The sequence below is a fragment of the Mytilus galloprovincialis genome, chromosome 3 (assembly GCF_965363235.1).
Source record: "Mytilus galloprovincialis chromosome 3, xbMytGall1.hap1.1, whole genome shotgun sequence".
NCBI lineage: Eukaryota > Metazoa > Mollusca > Bivalvia > Mytilida > Mytilidae > Mytilus > Mytilus galloprovincialis.
The window spans coordinates 53,109,730-53,128,900 of NC_134840.1; the positions used below are offsets into that span (position 1 = coordinate 53,109,730).

At 31.5% G+C, this 19,171-nt stretch overlaps 1 protein-coding gene across 1 annotated transcript; it reads right to left on the minus strand.

Annotated features, from left to right (window-relative positions):
• Window positions 1-218: 218 nt before the first annotated feature.
• Window positions 219-17,209, minus strand: LOC143068297 (cryptochrome DASH-like). Its single transcript, XM_076242232.1, has 13 exons — window positions 17,084-17,209; window positions 15,682-15,854; window positions 10,289-10,382; window positions 9,876-9,991; window positions 9,397-9,542; window positions 8,610-8,772; window positions 8,141-8,310; window positions 7,814-7,873; window positions 7,246-7,328; window positions 6,915-6,989; window positions 2,803-2,922; window positions 2,294-2,470; window positions 219-464 (listed from the first exon to the last, which is right to left on the minus strand). Exons 1-13 carry the CDS (start codon window positions 17,147-17,149, stop codon window positions 390-392), a joined length of 1,518 nt encoding a protein of 505 aa, XP_076098347.1. The 5' UTR covers window positions 17,150-17,209; the 3' UTR covers window positions 219-389.
• Between the last annotated feature and the right edge of the window lie 1,962 nt (window positions 17,210-19,171).

Here is a 19,171-nt window from a genome sequence, read left to right on the forward strand (position 1 = left end):
ACTGGTTGTTGCTAATGTGCCCAGTTTGACAACTTCTTCCTGTTTACTGATACATTGAATTACAAGTGGGGTATGCCTAGCACAACAATGTGTGCATCCTTGATATTTAACATTGGGTACACTAGTTTCAATCACCATAAAACTATACCTTGAAATTTAACCAATTTTAATATAGAAAATGATACTGAATGCATCTTTTAAAGCAAAAGAAAACAAAAATTATTTCATTTTTATTTATAAATAAATGTTTGCTTAATTTTACAGTCATTCATCTAAGTACAGACATTCCATTCTAATTTACCCAATATACTGAGGAGAAAAAAATATAATTATTGCACTAATAATATCGTTCAGTTATGGAGATTCAACAATTAATCACTTTGTGTATATCAATGTTTCTGTGAACCTTTAAAGTAGAAATCTATTCCTTTGTTTTGCTTCTGTGGGGGTCCTTGATTTCGACCCTGCAAGAAAAAGTATATGTAAATAAACAAGAGTGCACATGCTGAAATGTCTCGCCTTCTTTACTTATCATTGATATTATGTTGATAGTCCTAAATATAAAGCTTTTTTCAACTGTCACATAAACTTAACATTAACCAAGAAAACTAAACATTGACCAATGAACCATGAAAATGAGGTCAAGGTCAGATAAACCATGCCAGGCAGGCATGTACAGCTAATAATTCTTCCATACAACAAATATAGTTGACCTATTGCTTATAGTATTAGAAAACAAGACCAAAACTCAAAAACTTAACTATAACCACTGAACCATGAAAATGAGGTCAAGATCAGACAACACCTGCCAGTGGGACATGTACACCTTTCAGTCCTTCCATACACGGAATATACTAGACCTATTGCTTATAGTATCTGAGATATGGACTTGACCACCAAAACTTAACCTTGCTCACTGATCCATGAAATGAGGGTGGGGTCAAGTGAAAACTATCTAACGGCTATGAGGACCTTGCAAGGTAAGGACATACCAAATATAGTTATCCTTTTACTTATAGTAAGAGAGAATTTAACATTACAAATAATTTTAACATTTTTTTTCAAGTAGTCACTGAACCATGAAAATGAGGTCAAGGACATTGGACATGTGATTGCAGAAACTTTGTAACATGAGGCATCCATATAAAAAGTATGAAGCATCCAGGTCTTCCACCTTGTAAAATATCAAGCTTTTAAGAAGTTAGATAATGTCGCTGCCGTAGAAGCTGACGACAGATCACTATCCCTATGTCGAGCTTTCTGCGACTAAAGTCGCAGGAATGACAATAAAAACTACAGTGCATACATTTGTTGCAATCTTTTCCTTTTACATGAATAAAATACCAATTACTATTCCAAGTCATTTATACAAATAACTTTAAAGAAAAAAGCGTACTAAATGTGACAATTTCAACTATACATGTATAATATTTAAATTCAAATATATCATGTCTTGCCTGCCCAGAGCAAAATTGATATAATCAGCAAAACAAAAAGCAAAAGATGTATACATCACAAGCAATGAGTAAATGCTACAAGCAAACTATATTGAAATATTGACCACTTTTCACCAAATAAAATCTGTTGAGAAACAATAGGTATACGAGTACTCAAATCAACATTCTTAACAATCCTATAGAATTTAACAAAATCAACAGTATAGTCAGAAGAACATTTGAGGAATCCAACTTTTGTTAGTGAGAAATGTTCAATGTTTGATTTCATGATTTTGCCTTAGTTCTAATAATAGCCTATAGAACAAGAATGTGTCTATAGTACACGAATGCCCCACTAGCACTATCATGGAACTGTAGTATACTATAGTCTTGGTTCAAGGAGTTTAAAGTTTTAGTATAACATAGGTTAAATATTTGGTTTAAAGCAGTTTTCAAGTTTAAAAAGTTAAAGATAGGCTGTGGTCACATCAAATGAAGTAAACTATCAAATACATTTGTCAAATTAGGGTTTTGACCCAGATTTCATGGTTCACTGAAAATGTGAATATAATTATGCAAGTCTAACTTGTTGTTCTTTGGACACGTAATCTTATTTTACAGATTTTGCATGTTATACACAATATCTTATTTATAGTATCTGGACAAGTTGGCTGATCAACACAGAAAAAAAAAATCAAACTTAAAAGGATTTTTAAGGCGATGTTGGTATCAAGGTGGTATCAATCAGCCTACTAGTTTTTGTTTTTATACTTTTTCAAACAATTAACCAATTGATAACTGACTGAAAAAACAATGTCCCCTTATATATCATAAATATGGCATTAAAATACACTTACAGATTTTTTATTTGTGTGTCTGCTCCATTCTGGTGCAATGACAATAGGATTTGGGTAAGTTTCACCCAATGAGACCTCAGCTCTTCCCAAGACTGAATTAGGCAGTGTCCAGACATGGTGTACTGATCCATCTTTTATCTTTTCTAATTCTGGTACCCACAGTCTAACATATTCTCCCTGGAATAATAAAGGCTTCAATAAAATGTCAATCAATATACCAGTAGATACATGAAATGATTATCTCCCTTAGTACTTTAAGCTCAATTTATGAAATACACATGATAATATATTTTCTGAGAGCATTAAGAGGGGATGCTCTTTTTAAAAATGGAAATCATCTAAAGAACCAGTTAAGAATTTTGGATTTTTGAATATACAACTTGTGGTATAATTGTTTTTAAATGTGACTTCATTTTTAAGCATTTTTTTGCCCATTAATCTTTGCATTTTTAAAAGCATCATAAAAAAGTTCTTAATATAAAGTATTTGCATTACAAAAGAATACTTACATCTGGATCATAATCTAGTCCTTGTTTGACCATATTGAACTTTCTATCCTCTCTTGGATCATTTCCAATGCCAGCACTGTATAACCAGTTACCATAGTTACTAGTTACATCATGATCTATCTATAATGGTTCAATTGAAAAATATTATAAAACTGCACTTGTCACTGGTGAAAGGCTTTTTAGTTTTTTTAAATTTGATTAGTTCAGCTGTTCTAAATCATGCTTTCCAAAGAAATTAGGAAATACTGTGGAGTCATTTTTATTCGTTGGATACCAATATTGTGGTTTTTGAGGGTACAGGTGAACCACAAATTTAAATGTTCAACAATCACACACTTTCCATAGTCTTTGTATGCAGAGATGTACAAAACCATGAAATCAAATACCCAAGAAAATGCTGGTTTCAATCAATCCACGAAAAATTAATACCCACGAAAATAAATGAATCCAGCTTACTGTTCTCATATGCATTGGTTTTTTTTGGTTGGGTCTAAGAGGAAGAATATTTCTTTTTACAGTGACTACATCCTTGATGTTAATTTTTTATCTTTTTCACATGGTTAAATGCCGGGTTTCCGCTAGCGGTCGCCATTTTCGCAATTTGCGAAAAAATAATAATTGTGGCGATTAAAATTTGTCATTTGCGAAAGAATTTGGCGAAAGAAATATATGTAACGATCTATTTTCATCCATCTTGTTTATTTACTTTATTTCAGGCTTTCTCGGACTTTACCTGATCAGACAATACTAAGAATTCACCTTGAACTCGTTATGATTTTGACAGAAAATCAATAATCAGCTGATTGCATTTTACAGCTATCAACAACAAAGGACTAATTAATAAAGGTGTTGATTGTATTGTTTGAAAAAATGATAAAGTTAAACAGCGTCCGTCAAATGTCACATAAAGGATTTATTAACCACTTTGCGACGCACGTGTTCGAAGCAAACTTTTGACGTCTCCTTTACTTCTTTTATAAATGATAGTCCAGAAAAGAAAACTGTTGTTATGATAATTTAAAACTTTATCCTTTGACTTTGATAAAGATAATTGATTTGAGAGAGTACTTTAAAGTCGTTTGAGTGACATGACGTGATTCAAGAATAGTTTTACGTTTCAACTTTTTCATTTACGATAGTATTGAAAAGAAAACTGTCGTTGTGAAGAAATCTATACAAATTTAAAGGTTGGTAACAACCCCTCGAATGAGAGTAACCCTTTTATTTATGACTACATCTTAAATGAGGGATCACTTTCAAGTGATAAAAGCTTTGTTGAAAAAAAAAAACATTTCTTAGTTCAAAAAGGCATATTTTTCTTTTGAAGAAATAGTTTTCCCAAAGAAATGTACATCTTTCTGGTATTATTAGGTCTAATCATGTCCAAGAATTTTATTTTATTCAGAGATTTACATCTTCTTTATTATTAAAAGTAAGTCGCCCTCTTTTCAACACGTTGTTCAAAATATAATGAATTTTCCCCCCTTTTAAGTTAAAAAAAGTTCTTGTTTTTAAAAGTAAATGTTCAGTGTTTATTTATTACAATATAGACCCTAAGATAAGTTTGAAAGAATAATCATAGACAACAATGGGCAATGGGGCTAACTTATCTTATTTAGGGGTGAGGTGGGGGTAGAAAAAAAGGAAAATTCAAAAGAAAAATATGTGTATGTTACTTGACGAAAAAATAATAAAGTGGCAAAAAATATATTGTTTTGGCAAAAAAGGTGGCGAAAAAAATATTTGATCCAGGGGAAACCCTGGTTAAATGAATATAATTTTTCCGAAAGTAAAACTTATATTGACCAGATAATCACATATCATAGACCTATTGATATAGTTCTATAAGAAAGGATTGGATTAACAAAGACAGTTCATAAATATAACTGACTTAGGATGACTTTGTTTTGGCACATGTCATCAGAGATGGGCAACAATTGTTTGAAGAGCTACTAGTTTAAACCAGGTGCTCCACAGGGCACAGCTTTATACGACCGCAATAGTTGAACCCTGAACAGTTGGGGTATGGAGTATGGACACAACATTCAAGCTTGATACAGATCTGAATTTGGATTGTGGTTAAATAGTTGACACAACATAGGTTTCTGACACAGAATGAATGTTGTATAAGAAATTAAACTTAAAAACTTTTAAATTGGACATTTACCTATTATGGTCCAATATCCAAAATCAAAATAGATGGTTAGATTCAACATATCAAAGAACCCAAAGAATTCATTTTTTTAAGAAATCTAATAAAGTTCAATTTTGAACTCTTTAGACCTCAATGCTGACCAATTTGATAACTGGGTCCAAGACTCCAAATATCAAAAATCTAAATACATATGGTTAGATTCAGCATATCAGAAACACCATATATTAAATTTTGTTGTTAAGATCAAATTTAATTGTTTATAGTGTATTAATGTACGTTTTTTGATTGAGTTAAGCCTGCCAATTGATATTTTACCATGTGTTTTTCTATGTTGTGATGTTATGCTATTGTTTCAGAAAAAGGGAGAAGGTTTGGATCCATTAAAATGTCTAATCCCGCTGCAAATGTTTGCACCTGTCCTAAGTCAGGAATCTGATGTACAGTAGTTGTCGTTTGTTTATGTAATTTAAACTTGTTTCTCGTTTGTCGTTTTTTAATTTTATATAGATTAGATTGTTGGTTTTCACGTTTGAATGGTTTTACACTAGAAATTTTGGGGCCCTTTACAGCTTGTTCGGTGTGAGACAACACTCCGTATTGAAGGCCATACATTGACCTATAATGGTTTACTTTTTTTAAATTGTTATTTGAATGGAGAGTTGTCTTATTGGCAGTCACACCACATCTTCCTATATCTAAAGTTTAATTTTTTACCCTTTGGACCTTAATGTAGACCAATTTGAAAAGGGGACCAATTATTCAGATTCTAAATACATGGTTAGATTCGGCATATCAAAGAACCCCAATAATTCAATTTTTGATCCAAAATGTGTTTTAAACAAAAGATTCAACTTTTGATTCAGATTTCTTCAATATAAAAACTTTTTGGATTGTAGATGGTGGCCAAGGTTAATTATGCCACAAACAATTAAAATTATGGGAAAAAAAGTACCAAAATTGACCTTTCAATACAAATAATGTTAATGTAAGGGGTCATAGATCAATAAATACTTAAGGAAAGTGCCAGAAAAAATATGTTTGTCTTAATAGTATTATCTCAAGTATTTCTATATGAAATTTGTAGTTTTTTGGCCCGAAACAAAAAATTAGGGCCAATTTTAACCCTTCGTGAACCTTCTCCTTTCATAGATTTCTATTTACTTATGCTTAAGTTATTTTTGCGAAAACCAAGAAAAATGCTTATTTGGGCCCTTTTTTGGCCCCTAATTCCTAATCTATTGGGACCACAACCCCCAAAATCAATACCAACCGTAAGTGGTATTGAACCTTCTTTTAAAAATTTATATAGATCCATTCACTAAAACTAAAGTTATTGTCAGGAAACTAAAGGTGTCTTCGGACGACGACAATATCATACCATTATACGACACAATTTTTTTTTTTGAGACCGTATAAAAAGAGTATAGAGGTAACACTGACACCATTCGAAATATATATATCAGGATGCCCTATGAGGTCAAGAGCATCTAATGTTTGAAGTATTCCCAGGACAATCCTCAAAACCAAAATTACAGACATTGAAAGACATTAGAAGTATTTCAATATATATAAAAACTAAAGATTTAATGGTCAATGTCATGAAACATCTTTGACTATGTGCAATAATAGTGTGAAGTATGAAACAGACAGTGTATAGTTATGGATGAGAAACATATATGGGGACTAACCAATAAGGTCATTCTTATTTTAAAATAATTTTAACATTTATTTGCAAGTGTAAAAATAAACCCATTTAAAGTTATTTGATTATAATTCTATGTGCAGAATGAACTTTGGTTAAGGACTTAGCCTTTTATACTAGCATACCACTTCTTGTTTTGGTTAAAATATATTTCAATAGCATCAAGATGCAGAATTTTATGCTATACATCTAGGAAAAGGGAAAGAAACAATGATAGATTTAACATTCATTTCACAATCGGGAATCATCACTTACAAGTTGAGATTCAAACCATTCAGCACCCATTCTCCAATCAAGTTTTAAATCTTTTGTCAGGAAGCTGGCAACATTCTACAATAAAAATATATAGCCATCATTCTTACATACAAAATGGATGCAGGCAAATTTTTCTTTTTTTTTGGAAAGAAATTTAAAATATAAAACTGATTCTTAAAACTGCAAAAAGTGAAAAGAAAATATTAAGTTTTATTTTATTTACAAACCCATTCATTCAAAATACATTATCTCAGTTAAAATGAATCATTACAAATAACATGCAAAGAAAAAAACTTTCTTTTTATCTCAAAATTTAAAAACAAAATCTTACTTGTCTCCCCCTGTTTGACATAAAACCTGTAGCAGCCATTTCTCTCATATTTGCATCAACATATGGAACACCAGTTCTACCATCTGAAAATGGAAATATTCTACTGGTTTTACAGATTTCTTACAATGTTATAAATAGTGAGAAAGTCATAAGTCTAACATGCAAAGTGAAAGGTGACTGATACCACTCCCTACCAAATGCAAAATTCTGTAATCCACATATCTAAACAATAATCACCAGATAAACATTTTAAGCTAATATAAAAAGAAATTCCTCCTTCAGAACTTAATAAAGATACATGCACAATGCATTAAAATGAGAGCTTATACCTGACTTTATACAACTCCCTATATATATAGTAAAAGAGTGCAAGAACACTAAAGACAAGCAGTCATTATTATAACATGCATTGACCTGACATGTATATCCATTATTCAATTTATCATATCCTTGTAAGGTTGTAATATATGTAGCCTTCTTTGGGTTTATTTTGGTGCGTTGTAACATATGTAGCCTTCTTTGAGTTTATTTTGATGCAAGTACAAGTTAGACAGTTTTTAATATATACCCTTCCATGCTTCAAACATAACTTTATCTTGTTTCCATGGTATTCTCTTATTCTGAACACCTACAAACAAATTTAAATTGGTTAATAAATTATACATTTACATACTGATATGCATCAAAAGAAAATAAATATAAAGAAATTCAGCACTGAAACTATCTTTTCTAGGGGAAAATATTAAGTCTTTTTTGTGTTTTTACTTCGAATTAGTCAAATAAAATATTTCAAGGCTGCACACATTATTGAAATGTTAAATCTGACAAAATAAAAAGAAAATAAAGTATGTTTGATAAAAAAAAGTAAAAAGTAATGAATTCAATTAATTCTTACCTCCTTCATAAAAGATCTGGTTTCCATACTTGAGTGCCACATATCTAAAGTAGTCCCTCCAAAGCAATTCAAAGATTACCCAGTATGTTGATTGGTTAGCTGTTCGTTCCTGTTCATACCTTTTTATCTCCCAATATATTTTACGTGGTGAAATGCAGCCATGAGCCAGCCTTTCAAAAAGAAATACACAATTCATTGGAAATAAAAATTCTTATTTGAACTCAATGTTATATTTTTGTATATAAGTGTTTGGTATCTGTCTCAGTAAGATTGATTTATTGATTGGCAGTTGCTTATAAAGGTCAATTGCAAGAATCTCTATAAGAAATAGACCAAATAATCTGTCTATTGTGTTTATAATTGTCATTTCATATTTCTTATCTATCATTTGGACTTCTTTTTTTCTTACTGTTTAAGTACAAACTCAATATCAATTTTTGTAATTTATTGAAACTTAATTATAAATTACCATGTTGAAAACTTTGTAGAATAATCTGCACCAATCATGCCGTTTCTAGTTTCTTTGTATGTTGCCACCTTGTCTGTTTCCCATAGGTAGTGGTTCAGTCTATCTAATGCCACTGTTTCTCCTCCTTTGAAATTTAATGCACCTCTGGGATCCACAGGAACAGCTACAACAAATACATTCCATTTTAGTTCATAAATCAGACAAAATGTTGACTATTCTGCAAAAAAATACTAATATTTTAACATTACACAGTGAGCCTGGTTGTATTAATCTTGCTTATGCACATCCCCAGGTAGTAAATAGAACTTTGTTACATCAATACCTGTCTATCTGTTTAGGAGTTGCATTTACAAGACTGTTACCTTATATTGCAAGATTAAGTTCAGTTTGGTTATCTCCCCTTTAACATGTGGGACCTGAATTGTATTCCTTTTTGCATATCGTCCTATAATTTTTACATCTATAAAATTTCATTATATCTATTTAGCTTTTAAGAGATGGTGAGTTGATAAATTGTTAATAAATATTGCAATATGGTAATTAAATTGAATTATCTCCCCTTAATATAAGATAATTTCACACATTCTTCCTTTCATGTGGACCGTGCGAGGGCTGTATAACCAGTCAAGGTCTTTAAAAACTTCCATCATCATTCTTTTCATGTAGACCCATAAAAGATAATAAAATATGAGAATTTAAGATACTGAAGCAAACGAAGTACAAGCCTATTTTTACAATTTTTAGTAAGTAAGCTACAGTTATTATGAAGTCATATATATTTACTAACATTTAACACCTAAATCTTCCATGGTAGGAATCTGCCCTTCTTCTAATCCTTCCGGAACTGGTTTGACATCATCAACATTTATAATTTTCCTTACAGGACATTTGGCTTCTACGCTTTTCCTAAACTGGGTATAAACATCAGGTAAGCTGAAATACAAGAAAAAGAACATATGAATTAAACAAATGTACATTCGGTCTAAGGAAAACAATGTATTTTGTGATAATTTTGATACAAAATTAATATTGTAGTGTAGAAGAAAAATTTATTCTGGTATATACATTAACAAAAATTTTAACCAACATAAGAATATCTCACACCCAGATTCATATGGTTATATCATTCTGCACTGTTTATTTCATTGGTGTGTAAAATCTTTAAGAATTAGAATTAACTAAACTATAATGCAGCTTTGGCATAATCATAATCAGGTAGGTCATAGGTCATATATTCAAAATATTTTTATAAATTATATTTCTTACTTGTTAACACTGAATGACAGATCACTTTTATGATATAAAGTATGGCCCCAGAATGTTTTAACATCAATTCCACTATGATTCAATGCCTTTTCAACCTTCAATTCTTCATAGGTCACCTGGAATAAGAAAACTTAAAGCCTGAAAATTTGAACAAATCAACTTTACTGTTCTTTTAAAAAGATATCAACCATAAAATTGATTGTTTACAAAATATGGATGTCCTTCATTCAAATTACTTCAATATACCATTATTCACTTGTGTATACTTTAATAAGAAAATAAATCCTATAAAAGTTTTTTTTGTTTCATTTTATCTGAAACAAACAACTTTAAGCACATTTAATTAATATGAGTATTACATGTATCCTCAAATGCAAAACAAGGAGAAATATACATGTAGTTACAAAATGTACCTCTTCATGAAATACCAAATTCTGAACATCACTCAATGTCTTCACCAGTTCTGGTACAATGACTTCTGGTTTCCCCACTCTAACTATCAAATTGCTGTAAAATAAAGCTGACAAATATAACAAACACTCAAACTTTGTTTCATTAAACTCTGTTTTGTGTTGAAAACTATAAAAGAGGAGGAATGATATCTTGAAAATACAAGGTACATTATGTATACAGAAACAAAACAAAAGATGATGCAATGCTTGACCTTGATAAATACTTTGTTCAATCTACTAGTAATATCCCCTGCTGATGCACATATTTGATCTGCCTAAGGGCAATAACTGTAAAAAAAATATCTTTTAAACTTTTTCATAACATTCTGCACAAGATTGCTAACAATGCTACTTTCAATATAATTATGGCACCCTCAACGGAGTTGGGGTGACGTATTGTTATTCTACGTTTCTTTTTTTTCTTATTTTTATTATTCTTCCACACATTTTGTCCATCGTGTTTCTAAGAATTGAGTGATCCAATAATGTTGGCACTATAACATAATGAGGATACCCATGTGAAGTTGTGCATCTGACTCTGGAATTTTTTTTAATGGCCGCCGTTTCCATGGAAACTGCACAATTGTGAAAAAATCTAGATTTTGGTTTTGGTGAATTATTACGTTATGCTTAAACTTAGAATCATTATATTTTAATACAATGTAGGTGCCCACTATATACTGGTTTTGGTATGCTTTTGGCAATCATTGGAACTACTATGTTGCCATGGAAACTACACAAAAAATTTCAAAAATATCAAAATGCTCAAAACTTAATGAAACTTCACAGTAACGATGAGCAACATTGGAAGATGTGGAATTTGGCTTTGGAATTTCTAAAATATCTGTTGTTACCATGGAAACAATGCAAAAAGGTAAAAATTTTGAATTTTCACAGAACATTCCAGAACATCAATGTTAAATTTATTCTAGAGACATGAAACTTTATGAAAATGTTCTCCAGTATGCCAAGATGTCAAGACAATATTTTGATAGTTCAAAATGGCCGCCGTTGTCATGGAAACTAGGGCCAAGTTTTGCATTGACCCTATGGGAAAATGCATAAAATATGCATTTTCTCAGAGAGTAGTGCACCAAAGTTAATGAAACTGTATTGATATATAACATGACATGTGGACATGAGATGTCTGCTTTTAGAATTTTGGAATTATCTACTGTAACCATGGTTGCAGCACAAATGTTCAAAATTTCCAAAAAAAATTATGTGCTGCAAACTGGATGAAACTTTACAGGAATAGTGACTGTCATGTGCGGAGTTGCATTTTGAAGTTGGAATTTCCAAAATGGCCGCCGTAACCATGGAAACAGCAAAATTGTTCAAAATTTCAAAATGCTCCAAACTAAATGAAATTTTGCAAAAAGGATAACCTGCAGGTGTAGACGCACTCTTTGACTTTGGAATTTACAAAATGGCTGTCGCTCGCCTGGCAATGGGGGTACGAGGGTGCCATCCGTTATTGCTAGCAATAACAAATCTAGTTCTATTTACAATGGGTATAATAACCCCTGTAATAAACTTATTTTCAAGACCTTGCTGATATTCATCTTTCAAATAGGTATAAATTTTATAAAATCTGACAGGAAAAGTGGATTTTAGAGTGCTTACAATGCAATGATCAATATAAATTGCATTTCAAAGGAACATAAAAACTGTTAAAATCAGATGCTCTGTAGGGCCCAGCTTTATACGACCGCAGAGGTCTAACCCTGAACGGTTAGGGCTAGTATGGACACAACATTCAAGCTGGATACAGCTCTGAATTTGGATTGTGATTAAATAGTTGACACAGCATAGGTTTCTGACACAGAATAAATGTGGTCTGACTATGCAGTATGGGCTTTGCTCATTGTTGAAGGCTGTACGGTGACCTATAGTTGTTAATGTCTATGTCATTTTGGTCTTTTGTGGATAGTTGTCTCATTGGCAATCATACCACATCTTTTTTATAATGAACTTAATTTTTTTTTTTTTTGCTTTTGAGCAATTCACTATGCTGTTGAATATTAATCCTCTCAAAAAAATAAATATTTGAAGAAATTTTCTTTTTATTTTCTGAAATCGGAAATGAGAAAAATTGACCCCCCCCCCCCATTTTTTTCCACCTCTCTCTTTCCCTTATTCCAAAATTGATCTCAATTCAAATTTATAATGTAGTTTGCAACAATAACTACTCATTTAAACACATCATAAGATAATTGAATATAAAATGTCATACAGTCATGGTTAAAATTAATATTAATTAATAGCAACTTCTAAAAAAATAAATGGGGAATGTGTCCTAAGGGACACAGATGATGCCCCCACTAGCATATAACATTATAAAGAGACATAACTCAAGAACTGTAAAAGTGAAGCTGCCAAAAAATGAACTTAAAATGAATTTAGAGGTAATAAGCACTATACATGTATACACATTTCATTAAATTTAGTTGAGACAAACTTAATTTTAGAGAACAGAAACTAAAAAATTCTTTGATTTTTCCATTTGTAAAAGGGCAAAACCCTAGACTGGTAATCAAAGTGCTTGTAATCACTGAATGGTGAGACTGCTCTAATTTATCAGTTGGTAGTAAAGTGAATATTGCATTGTATATTGTATATAGCATTGATTTAAGTTGATTCAACTGCTATTCTGGACAAAGAAAGATAACTCCAATTTTCAAAGAAGATTTCATAAAGCATTGGTTTTAGGTGATTCAATTCCTATCCTAATTCCTAAACCTTAGGGACCATAACCCCCGAAATCAATCCAAAGCTTTCTTTTGTAGTTATAAACATTGTGTTAAAATTTTAGTAATTTCTATTTACTAATACCAAAGTTATTACCCAGAAACCATCTGTCTTTGGACGACTCTGACGAGGATGTGATACCAATATACGACCGCAAAAACGTTGCGGTTGTATAAATCAAAGCCTTAAAGGCTGTAAAAGCAATTGCTGCAATGTTAATGTTTGGGGACTTTTATTTTTCATCCACATATATACAAGAATTAAACCTGACATGAGTGTTGTCTAGTTAAAAGTAAGAAGGTTTTAACTTTATATAAATAAAAGACTTTAGCAGAAAGTCATTTTTAATATGTTTTATATTTCACAAGGAGACAACACGTTTACCAGGCTAAAGTTGGGGTCAAATATACATGTGCTGAAACATATAACTCAAAAAGAAATCATCATGGATTATCCCCTGGTAGTGTTTGTAACTTCCTTGGCAATGATTTCCTTTATTGATTTAATTTTAACAATTTTCATTATTAATTTATATTTAACCATTAACACAACTGATTAAGTTAAAACATTTCAACTTTTCAGACGCAAATGTTAAAAAACGGGAAAGAAATAAAATATCTTACAAGACATAAACATGTAAAGAATAAATGTATATTTCAGCTTAATAAAAATATTTTCATAATGTTACTTTGTCATCATTTTTAAAACTAAGTTCCAAACATTATTGCTCAGTTGATATGTGTCCTTCTGATGCGATACGAGCACAGGCACTTGTTTCAATCCATAGGAAGGTCGATTATCCATATAAATAGTTTTATATGGATAGTCGACCTTCCTATGGATAGAAACGAGTGCATGTGGGTACGAGATAACTACAATTCTCATGCAATCCCGAAAAGGGGGGTCATCACAGACAAACATGACATTAAATCGTTATCACTGAACTAGTATATATATTGTATAGGGGCCAGCTGAAGGACGCCTCCGGGTGCGGGAATTTTTCGCTGCATTGAAGACCTGTTGGTGACCTTAATTCTGCTGTTGTATGTTTTTCTATGGTCGGGTTGTTGTCTCTTTGACAAATTCCCCATTTCCATTCTCAATTTTATTATACGAACAAGAACAAACAGCTCTATGTTGCTTTGATATTTATCAATTTTTAGGAAACATTGCGAAAAATGATCTTCAATATTTCGAAAACATGTGAAATAAAATTGCTAACACGATGGAGCGTCGAGTGTCAACAAACGTAGTAGACTTGTTCACTGAAAAGACGAGGATAATGGTTTCATCTGACATTTGTTATGCAAAACCCAGTTTTGATCATGATACTTAAAAAGACGTACTTTTTTTCAATAAATAAACTAGAAAATTCCAAATTGTAAATATCTCTTCATCTGGACCGACTTGGCATCTACTACGTTTGGACGGGTCCATTTCATTAGTAAGGTGATCGATAAATATTACGGAGTTTTGACAGAAAAGGAAAACGAACTTATTGTTATGTGTTTTCAACAAGGGTTTCGTTCCGCTAAATTATTTGCGCAAATAAAGTTTGTCTATTTTTAGATTACAGGTAATAATTTGACACTACGCATTAACCTGTGTAGTGATTTTGATTTTACGATAAATGTATGAATGAACGATAATTTTATGAATGAACAAGAGCACCTGACCTTTTAAAGAAACACAAATTAAACATAAAAAACCGTATTTATTAGGAGATAATTCAGTTAAATTTTCAATACTAAATCAACAACTGAAATGAATCCATATTTTGTTGAAACATCGTACGAACGGCAGAAAACGGAATCGCATTTATAAAAATGTACTTTTTTTCACTCGGACTTCTATGTTATTTGATAGTCAAACGGTTGACCCTTTAAATAAAAAAATACATCTACAAGAACATATTCTGAAACTTCTTAAATCCACTAACTTTTTTTTAAAGTTTCAAGCTATGTATTGCATTAGACAACATACATAGGTGTTAAAGAATGACTGACCAGGAGCCTGTTTAACAAAATACTATGGCTTGATCTGGGCGGAGTCTCTGATCTGGGTCACAAAGATGGCCATACGCGACGACATAAAAGCAATTGCTTTAAAAATACTTGATTTGCAAAAATTTTGAACCTTCTTCAAGACTCCACTAATATAAACCTTTGATATCAATTTAATAAAAATCTGGCAACATTTGTACATGTGAGGGTTCTAACAAGATTAAACAGACTGCTGACATTTCTTTGCCTCATACGATCAGACCCTATTGTTTAAATCAAAGTTAGCGCTTTACCATTCTTCACACATGGTAACATACCATGTTACAAATGTATGTCTATTATTTGGATACTGGTAAATGAAATCAGAACAAAGTGTACTGGCTTGTCATTATCAAGTTAAATACAATTTAGCCACACCTACTGATCTAATGAATATTCATGACTTGATTAGTTAAAAACAGCACTTTTAGCTTTAACTGAGACTTGTAGATTTGAAATTGTAATGTTAATGTGTAATTTTCACCAAAGTTTGATCACTTTATAAATATTTCTTATTCTTTTTAACAAATCTTAACTTATAAAAAAGTTAAATGTAATTACCTCCCCTTGAGCCTCAATGTATTTCTGAGATCACTAACACTCTCTAGGAGAAACTTCAATCTGTGGGAACCTGTTTTTGGTAAGTTGAAATGCCAGGTGCCTTTGAAATGACGAGGATCAAAGCAATACAGTGGTACCACAAAATCAGCATTTTTAAAAGCCCAGGAAAGTGCCTGATAAATATATAATAATACTTAATTAATATTTATAATTATAGATATTACTCGTTTTTATTCAATAAAAGTGCAATTTCATTTCAAAAATTCGATTTGTATGACTTGTTAATACAAAATACTAAATTTTCTCAAATTTTGTTCATCAAAGAAAAATGAAGACAATGATTTGGTATTATTTTAGTAACATTTGCAAATAAAAAGTATTTACGATTTTGGTGCTTGTTCTTCCAAAAATATAATTACTGCAAAAAAAGTTGACTGGACGGATTCAACATTCGCCAATATTATGCTTTTAATATTTTGACCTGATCGACACAAGTGTTAATATCTCTCCTTTTTTTTAATAATATCTGTCTATGAAATTAATGAATCTTTGAGATTCCAATAAATATATTATACGAAATATAAACTTGACAGTAAAAACAATGAGCCCAAAATGTTGATTTGAGTGCATGAGTTTACAACGGCACAATAGAAGTACTAATATTTAATTAAATTAATCTAATTTTGACACTTGTCGTAATCACCAATTAAGCCAAATAACATGTCAAGTTTTCTTCATGGACAAATATTGTAAAACAAATGAGATATAATTATTAACACTTGTTGACGACCAGTTGAATATATATATATAGCGTATATCGGCAAGTGTGAATACCGCTGGTCAACTTTTTGACTCAAAAATAATTTATTTTCACTTTTTTTCGTATTATTTTCATAAAATATAGTTTAATATCTATAAATATTAACAAAATCTACAGAATAACAAACATGTTATGACTATTAATATCTCATCCGGTCAACCGTCCTGTCATTTTCCGGGCAATCATCCTGTCATTAATGCAACCAGAGACATATAATACAATTATTACATGTCTCTGATGCCCAAGGAATTTGCATACAAGATATAAAAATCAATTTTCTGAAGATTGCGTGTACTTTTATTAATTATGAACGCCTTAAACCTTATTATTGTATGCTGTTACACTAATTTAAGGAGGCGCGAGGGTATACAAATTTCAGAAAAAATTAAACATTTGTTTTTCACTACAAATTTTATTTATTATCTTTTGTAGTTGTTACTTTATCATATGGTACAAAAATCATTCAAAACAATCAATTCGTGTTGGTCCCATATATGTCTCTGGTTTAATAAAAGGTCACGCTTTATAACATTCTTTTAAACTATCTGAAAGTAAGTCATCAGAGTAAATCAATATTTTTACCTCGTTGTCATGTAATCTTAAATCGTTTCGCAGCAGACATATAGCAATTCTAGCTTTCGATGCCATTTTCCAGGTTACGTAAACTTCAAATGCCAACACGTGTGAGTATTGTTTACATCGTCTCGTTTTCAATCTGAATCAATATGTTTTTCCCGCCAAATTTTTAAAGTCGACGCGAACGTCAACGTGGACAATTTAGAATATGAAATTTGTAGGCTGAAGGAAGATTTTTTTATGGAATTGACCAACACATGTCACGAATGACTTAGCGCAACAAGCCGAAAAAGAACAACACAAGGCCAAACACAACATGATGCAGAACAACACTATGTAGCTTCGTTACGGCAAATAGTCTTGATAACAATGTATTAACCCAACTAGTTCAAGAGCCAACTAGAAATAAAAACACTGTGGACCTTCTAATCACCATCTGTCCTTCTAAAATTATGCGTTTTTTATGTAGAAATGAACACCAACCCAATGACAAACAACTAAAAGTCTTCCAAAATCTGCGAGACTAAGGATATTGTGACCCATGAAATCAAGAAACTTAGACAGCAACCATTTGATTTTCTGGGGGGGGGCTATGGTTTTTTTTTCTGTGCAAACTTTTTTTTTCGCCTTTGGCGAAGAACAATCTATTTTTTTAGCGACAAACCGAAAACAATTTTTGGGAGCTGAGGGTGAAACAAACAATTTTTTTTCTCAGGGTCCAAAACAAATTATTTTTTTCACCAAAACCTGGAAACAAACTTTTTTTTCCAAAAAAAACCATAGCCCCCCCCCCTTCCCCCCCAGAAAATCAAATGGTTGCTGCCTTATGAGGCGAAGAGACAGACCTTTACAAAGAATAAGAAACAATCAAACTATTCTACTGAATTAAATTATTGAATACCCCTAAAGGCGCAAGCCAGGGCCGACCGTGCAAGGTAGTTGAAAACTTCCATTTGTTGTATTCTACTGATGTCAAAAGATTTCACAACTGAACTGAACTGAACAAACTATTGGAAATCATATAGAAGACATTACGGGTGCGGGTGCGGGATATTCTCTAAAACAAAAACACTAAAGAGAAACATAAAGATTAAGCAGCACGAACCTCATCTAAAAGCCAGGTTGTTTCAGTTCTCCGGTAGGGTTAGCAGTGTGTGTGTGACTATATTAGTAACCATCGTGTTGAACATGATAAACAAAAGTTCGGTGATAATTTTCAGCAGACATTATTTTGCGGTTAATTAAAAAGTAACCATCAAATATTATCAACAACAGCAATGCACAAATTCATACAATTAAGACTCATCACGATAGATTGGACTTCTGGATTTTTGAGTGTACGCCCTAACCTCGGCGTGAAGTTTGAGGGCCCCAATCGAATCCAAGTTCTAACACCTACTAGTAATGGGTTCGAGGGAAGCCCTTTTGTGACATTAAAAACTAATCAATAGCAAGTTGAACATACTTTAGAGACTATCTTTTTAATCTTTTATGTTTAAATTAATTCATTGTGTTGATTTAGAATCGAATGGTCATTGGTGTTGGAGAATCTATCCAAACCAGTTACCTTAAAATATGTTTATAAGGAACCGTAGGGCAAAGCAGTAACTCGAACAAAACCCCCTTTTGTGCAAGTGACGTTAATGGATATTTTAATTTTCATAGATGTTTAGGTGCATTATGAAAATTCGTAAAAGGTTCCGAGTTCGCCTGGATTACCGCTTCCCAGCGAAAATTGAATCCATTTATCACTTTTCATCAATTTATTACAGGAGTTTAAATAATTAAACATTTTCTGTAGATTTTTTTCTTGAGATGAAATATTACAATATCAGAAAAAATATTTCAAATTTATCATGTAAAAAATGATAATCACAAACCGTCTGTTAATTGCTAATAGATAAGCCCGTATGTCAATGTCAAAATATATATATATTCTTAAACTTTTGATTTGTTTACTTATTTTGTATGTCACAAACTTAATGTTTAAAGTTATATGGCAATAAATATTTGAATCTTACTTTGAATTAATCACGAAAAAGCCTTTGCCAAAGTTTCATAAAATTCGATAAAGGTTTGATAAAATAATTGAAG

Bases quoted from the DNA above. Each gene is read 5' to 3' on its own strand.
- LOC143068297 (XM_076242232.1), bottom strand. From the start codon at position 17,149: ATGGCATCGAAAGCTAGAATTGCTATATGTCTGCTGCGAAACGATTTA. The intron at 15,855-17,083 runs GTAAAAATATTG...TATATTTATCAG, and splicing joins TAAGATTACATGACAACGAG to GCACTTTCCTGGGCTTTTAA. The intron at 2,923-6,914 runs GTAAGTGATGAT...GAACCATTATAG, and splicing joins AATGGTTTGAATCTCAACTT to ATAGATCATGATGTAACTAG.